The sequence below is a fragment of the Manihot esculenta genome, chromosome 4, assembly GCF_001659605.2.
Source record: "Manihot esculenta cultivar AM560-2 chromosome 4, M.esculenta_v8, whole genome shotgun sequence".
Lineage (NCBI taxonomy): Eukaryota > Viridiplantae > Streptophyta > Magnoliopsida > Malpighiales > Euphorbiaceae > Manihot > Manihot esculenta.
In genome coordinates, this window is record NC_035164.2 from 29,281,767 (window position 1) to 29,289,501 (window position 7,735).

Sequence of the window (7,735 nt, forward strand, 5' to 3'; positions counted from 1 at the left end):
ATTATATTAGATTAGAATTTTTTTGCGTTTAAAAAATTAATTAATAAAAAAATAAAATTAAACTTATTTAATTTTAAATAAAAATATAAATGTTTAATTAGACTTACTTTCATTTTACTTTTGCTCTTACCTCTATAACTTTCATTTTACTTTTGCTCTTACCTCTATAAACATAATAATTATTTGGATATAGGTCCAATTAAATCATATACTTTTACTCAATTAAATAAATTTAATTTATTTTTTTTACTAATTAAATTTTATATTTTATTTAAGGATGAAATAAGTGATGACTTAATAAAATTTTTAATAAAATAATATTTTTTTAAATGATAAAATATTATTTTTTTACTAATAAGATTTAATTTTTATAATTTTTAAAATTTCTATGCATTTTAAATTTTGTATGTTAATTAAAATATTAAATTTTTTAGTATTTCAAATTTAAAAATAAATTATATTATATCAAAATTTATTTAGAAAACTTGTTTTACTTAGAAAACTTCATAACCTTGTTTTACTTAGAAAACTTCATATTTATCTCTTGAGGAGAATTTTGGTTAGGATTTCTCTAGAGAACACATAATTCTGAGCATCCACCATTTTATCTTTTTCATTTTTTTTGACATGAAAACTTAGCATAACTCTTGTCCAAACCTAGCATTACATTTGTTAAATATATTAATTAGCCATAGTAAAATAACAAAATACATTTTCCCAACGACATCTGAAATTATATTTTTGAAGAATTTAACACCAAACAATTTTTCAGTTTGGATTAATTAGATACCCAAAACCCATGAATAAGTTTGCTTACAATGACTCTTATCATTACTGAAATAAAATAAGATATAATATAGCTGCATACCAAATATAATCATATTCGTGTTGCATTTTGTATTAAATATGGTACGATAATTTTTGTAATAATTATTCTATGATAACTTTTGCCCACACTCAATTTGTGATAAATTTTAAAAAATAAATACTTAAATTTGATCATAACTATTATGTTTTTCCATTATGGCATGTCACTGTACTCATCTCATATTGATAATCTGTTTATAGCGATCAAATTATAGACACGTGACTTAAGAGACAACCTTAGATTACAGCAATGATAATTGAATATAGACGTCAATCGATAACAAGTCCACAAATGGATTAATTACTTAATTATCTCTAATCACTCTCTTATAAATGAGATGAGAGCATCAATAGTTTCCGTATCCTTACCATGGTGTGCTGTCTAGATCCCATTGGCGTTTTCAATCATCTTGATTTTCACCTGAAACCTATTCATTTTGTTTCCCAAATGGACAAAAAAGATGCAACTCCAAAAATTATGCTCATATAATCAACACAGTTTTAACAGTACTTTTCTTTGAACTACAGAAGGATTGAAGATGATACTCATCAACTGTACCAAAACCAGATAGTTTGATGCCAAATGCCTTTAACCGGTGGACGTCCCGTGGAATTGGGGATTGCCAAAGACCATCCCACCAAGCAGGAGGGAGAAGTGGTGTTAAGGCACATTGATTGGACTGGTTCCTACAACTCAAAGGACCGGCGAATCTATTCCAAACATGTCCCCATCCAACCTGCAACTTTAAACCATCTGTTAACAAATTACTTTGGAAGCTGCTTAAGAATGAAAAACTTGAACCAGTGGAGTTTTCGCCTGCGAAAGAAGGAAAAAAAAAAGCTATTAGCTGCTATTTTCAGCATATAAATATATATCAGTTAATTATGTTTTAGTAAACGCAATGCATCAAGTCAGCGACACGATTTGATGAACTAATCCAATGAGAAATTTTGAATCAAACAAAGCTCTCGGACAATATTTACCATCATCTAACTATTGATTTAAAATATGAATTGTAAATAAGTGGAGAAATCATCGAAGTACCTAGGTGGTTTGCTGCAGCCAATGCTGCAATTAATTGTGCATAGGTAGTCCCAACACGTCTATGAGCACCGGAGATAACGGTATGTCTCGCACGTGATGCAAGAAAGAAGTCTACAAATGCAACCCATCTGGGTGCAGGGCCCCAATCCTTCACTCTAAAATCTAAACTGTGCGATCTGTTGGCACTTCGGGAGACATTCCCTTGGAAATGTTCATAATCAAAATAAAGAACCTGAAAAAAGCAAGTCATTAATAATAGAGAATAAGCAATCACATGAGCTTGAATCTGAAATTATTTCAAACTTGATTTTGAATCTAGAATAAAATTAACTCAACCAACAGCACAGGAGATTATTATCATGTTGCTAGCTAACATTACATTGAAATATTAGTTAAAGACAACCATAAATATTTTAGTTGACCAAGAACAGTAATTTCACTGAATGAGCAAATCAAAGCTATTAAGCATTATTTAGTACAGATTAAATTACCTCTGCAAATCCACTTATGTTCGGAGTGATACTCTTTACAAAAGATGGAGTATCTGATACTATCACCATCCTAGGTCTTGATGTTTGGTGTTGATTAAGCAAGGATTTTTTGATGCAGTTCAATGCTGCCTGTGTGGCTCTCAGTGACCTGAAATATAGGACACAGACTTATTTTATTTCCCATGAAAAGGTTTATATCTATTTTCCATCTTCATTTTCTCAGGATAGAACAGAAAAGGTTGCATCTTTGCTGTTATACCACAGTATATAAATCATATTTAACTATTCTAAAGGATGCCCCAATTAACATATAGAAGGGTAAAAATAGCATCTAATATTGATCAAACTTAGTGCATGAATTGATGAGATTACTAGTGATCACTAGGCTCAAATGGCAGAGAAGAACTCCTATGTTATTTGAGCTCTCAAAGAAATGGAGAAAAGATGTAAGAAGGAACTATTATCTTCTTGACACTTGGTTGGAAATTGATAACAGCTTAATAAAAAAACCTGTTCATAAGCATCCGCATGTGCAATGATATATCAGGATCTGCCCCACCACCAAGGACCCTGCTGACTGCTCCCATAACATCTTCTGATGGAGATATAAGAACTTTCATAAGCTCCCCAAAAACATTAGGCCGAGATAGGAACTGTTCTGGGTGTCCGAATAAATCAGAAGCAGCATCTCTCATTTCACGGTATACATTCTTCAAGAAAAATTGACTGGCCATAGCATCTGTTGTATTTTGAAACCTGTAGTTCAACAGTTAAACATGAGAGATGATGCCAAAAGTAACTCAAATATCAAAAGTGTCCTCACATTACCATATGATAGGTTGCTCCCATTTTCTCCAATTGCTACAAAGGACATTTGTTTTAGCTGGCTTCTCAAAATCATCAATCCTCATTACCAGATGTCTTCCATAGTTCGTTACACAGCTATTTTGTCGCCACAGGTGCTTTACTTCGTTCAAGGTGAAAGAATGATTGGTGTAAGAAATATAATCACCAAAAGGATACTTGCCCCTGACAAGTAGAATTGAGGCAATAATCAGTACTACTAAAAAAAACTAAGCATCAGCAAAATTGTATAATTATTACATGCTCTATCATTCACTTGAGAGTGGAGACCACAATTTTGAAGGATGTGTTAAAAATGGCTTGCCACTATGATGCACTACGAAAAAACAAGACTTAAAGATTATTTCTGTTTATTTTTAGTTGTGAAATTCAGATTTTTCTTGAACATTTAATAATTTAGGAAGCTTGGGTTTACATTATAGGGCTTTTTGCCAAATTAGGGATGGGAGAAGAATTATTTGTGGTTGGACTGTCAGGTGGCAACCGAAAAGAGAGGCTGGCGTCTATTTGACAAGCGCCAGAGCCTGGCGTCTATTTGACAAGCGCCAGAGCCTAGCGCCTATTTGACAGGCGCCAGAGCCTGGCGCCATTTAGAATGGCGCCAGCCATTATTTGCTTTTTTTTTTTTAAGAATGGCCTGGCGCCAGGCGCCAGGCCATTATTTATTTATTTATTATTTATTTATTTTTTTTATAAAATTTTAGTAATTTGTAGAATTATAAAATAATATTATTATGTGATTAAAAAATTACTGATATTATTTAACAACACTATTACTCTATTAATTTATTAACATAATAAAAAATTTTATCATTAAATAAATATATACAACATTATTAAATTATTTTTATATATCTAATTGCAATCAAATTGTTTTTGTATATCTAATCGCAGTATAATATTAATTTTATAATTATGAAATTATATATTACAGTAATTTTTTATTTAAAAATTAATAATAAAATTTATTTAATATTAATATATTAAAATTATAAAAAATATTTATTCTTATAAAAATATAATATAAATAATATTATTAAATTAATATAATATAAATATTTTATTATAATATATTAATAATTAAAAAAATAAAGGCACAGCGCAACTCTAAGCAGTGCCGGCCATTATTTATTTATTTTATTATTTATTTTTTTATTTTATTATTTATTTGTAAGTGGTCAAACCATAATTTAATTTTTTAATTATTAAAATATTATAATTATATTAATTAATTAATGTATTATTTTTATATAATGTTAATTTAATAATTTTATTTATATTATATTTTTTATTATAATAAATTTTTTATATTATATTTTAATAGATTAATATAATAATATTGTAATTAAATAGTACCATTAATCTTTTATATATTTAATCATGATATTCCGAAATTCAGAATAATGGGATTTATATTAGTCATGTAAGCTTAGATGGAGAGGGAGGTGCTTCCTCCCCTTTATTCTTTTTTCTTTATCCACTAGTGATGTCTATCGGACTCTCTGTGCTACTTGTCCCTGTCAGGTCTGTACTTATGGAAGCTCAAGACCCCTCTTCACATCAGGCGGCTATTTAATTCCTCCGACGCGCATGTGGGCAGAGCTGCGAATTGACCGGGCTTGCTGTCCTTCTTCAAGTCACATCACCGAGTTGGACTCCTTGTGCTGGATCCGAACTCGCGGGCGGCCCAATCTGCCCCGCGTCTGTCTAGGTCAGGACCGAAGATGCTCGACCGACTAAATGAAGTGGATTTTTGAGACCTTAGGCCTATTTCATTTCTTCGAATTTAGCCTCCCCTAGAGTGAGAGAAGTACGGCAGTTATCAAATCATATAATAATATATTTCATAACTCTCCAAAATATTAGGACATTAACATTATTCTGTGATTATGTACGATTATATAATAGCAGTCCAATAAAAATAAATTTAATTTTTATAATTTTAAATATTTACACACTCATATATTAGTTAATTAATTAATATAATTATAATATTTTAATAAATAAAAAATAAAAAAAATAAATAATGGCCTGGCGCCACTCCATTCTTAAAAAAAAAAAACAAATAATGGCTGGCGCCATTTAGAATGGCGCTGGGCTCTGGCGCCGGGCAAATAGGCGCCAGACACTTTTTTCGGCTGCCACCTGGCAGTCCAACCCCAAATCCACAAATAATTTTTCTCCAATTCCAAATCCACAAATAATTCTTCTCTCACCCCTAATTTGGCAAAAAGCCCTTACATTATACCATATAAGAATTTTAATAACCTTTGAGATATTAAAGAAGTTGTTTGCTCATACTATTTAGTAAATAGTTTATAATTTTCCTGGTTTGGGATTCCCAATCCTAGTAGATGTAGTACTAATCGTCTATAAAGGCCAATTTTCTCTTTGGTTTTTCATAATGATAAGTATTGTTTTCAAAGGGTTGGTCCCCATTTTCTCTTCTTGCTCCTTCCCCCTATGCTGCTACACTACCTTGGGCAATGTTCACAGCCAAAACTATCTTCAATTTCTTTCTTTGTTCACTTTAACAAGCTCTGAGTCAATTTCCAAACCTGAAACTCCCGTTCTTCCTTCATTCAAGATCCTAACCTTGTAACTGATTGAGATCTGTGCACCAAAAAAATGTTTGTACTTTGTACACTGGTTCCTGGTCTCTTAACCTTCCTAAATCATTCAAAGGCGCCTCCTTTTACCTTTGGCTTAGACTACGAACTTATGACCTTACAGGCTACAGCCCTAGAGACTATTCCAATACCATTGAGAAAAAGCTCATTAGTCATTCAAAGGCCCTGTTAATGTTTAACTGAAACATTATCTGTCTATGAGGTGTTAGTGTTGGGTGTCACTTCTGAACTCAATGCTCTTGGACATATCTAATGGGCCATGGTAATACCTAGATGCAAACAGTATGAAATGATGATAGCAGAAGCAGATAATCCAAAATCCTAGTATTTGCTGAGTTATAATTTTAATGCAAATGCTAACGCAAAACAGGAAGGCTTGAGAAAGAACCAATATGCCTGGTCTGCCCAATGATCAAGGATCGGTTCAACATTATACTTAATGCTGCGGCATTTAAGATCTTGTACATTTCATTGCCAAAACCTGCTTCTGATGCCTTCCCCAAGACAAAGCCATGTTTGCAGAACTGCTCTGGAGGAAGACTCCGGATTCTTGAAGCACCTGAAAAAGAATCAAACATTTACAATCCAAATTCTAATAAGCATTTGCAGAAGGTAACAATCTTCCATAAACCTCTAAAAATGAAACACAGTAATTGTTTTCAGTTCCTTTTTAACACTGGAACATAAACACTGCAAAGGTGCAAAAGGAAATTCTTTGGCTGTTTTGGACCAGCTAGTTGTTTTGGTAGTGGTTAGTCAACCTGAGGAGTAGTTTTTCAAAATCCAATACCTTAAATAAGTCAAGACACTAAACATTACTTTTAAAAATGTTGCCAACAGTGCCTTCCAGTATAAGTGCAGAAGAACATAACCGTTGCACCCAAAACCTTCATTTCACACTTCTAATTGACCATTGCTCACAGGCAAAAACTTGTTATAAAAGGTTACTAGAAACATAATACACATCTTACTGTACACACAACTGAAAAGCTAAAAGAATTTGTTCATCAAACTATTTTTCTTTTTCACTCATTTATTAATTGCATTTATTCTTTTAAGATACTGTTTATGCATATTCTAAATGCAGAAAGTAAATTTATCCTGAAAGATGAACCACAATGTCCAAAATCAGACCAAAAGAAAGCATTTCATACTCAATTGCTCACTCGATTACCAAATCACTTATCCATAACGAATTTTAACACAGAAAAAAGTTACAATTATAAAATTTACAACTTCATTTTCTCTAAATTTAATTAAAAAGAAAAAGTTACATGACTATTGACTTATTTCCTCAAAAATAATAATAACGTCGTCCTTTCGAGTTTGAGTCTCCTTCCCTCTTTTTCTCACGCGAAGTCATATATTTTCTCGGCAACCAAACAAAACGCAAGTCAAATTTTAAAAAGAAAAGAAAACAAAAGTACCGTTGACAGAGAAGTGTTCCTGGATGATTCTTCGCACTCGCAAACTTTCCTTCCAAACGGCTCCCTTGAAACTTTCGCCCATTTCTTCAACCGTAGCACAAGATTTTGAACCTCCACTCTTCTCTCTAGAAACATCCATTTCCGCCGAGATGGTGCCATTTTTTGAGGCAGAGATCGAATCTAGACCTCCCGCTGCACCTCTATCATCTTCTTCTGCCTCGTGATCCGAAAGAAAAAAACCATCATTAGAAGGCGGATCAACGGATCTCAGTGTGAGCAAGAGTACGCCAAAGCCGGTGAAAACCGAAACGGCGACGAGCAAAAAGTGAATGGACACTCTTCTCCTTCTGGATCCATAGTAATACCTCATGCTGTATACTTACGATAACCCTTGTTAAAAAAAAAAACAAA

The 7,735-nt window shown here is 32.3% G+C and overlaps 1 protein-coding gene across 1 annotated transcript; it reads right to left on the bottom strand.

Annotated features, from left to right (window-relative positions):
- Nucleotides 1–1,087: 1,087 nt before the first annotated feature.
- On the bottom strand, nucleotides 1,088–7,735 carry LOC110612988. The gene is made up of 7 exons (XM_021753876.2): nucleotides 7,325–7,735; nucleotides 6,294–6,456; nucleotides 3,232–3,432; nucleotides 2,914–3,159; nucleotides 2,404–2,551; nucleotides 1,913–2,144; nucleotides 1,088–1,684 (listed from the first exon to the last, which is right to left on the bottom strand). Exons 1-7 carry the CDS (start codon nucleotides 7,692–7,694, stop codon nucleotides 1,350–1,352), a joined length of 1,695 nt encoding a protein of 564 aa, XP_021609568.2. The 5' UTR covers nucleotides 7,695–7,735; the 3' UTR covers nucleotides 1,088–1,349.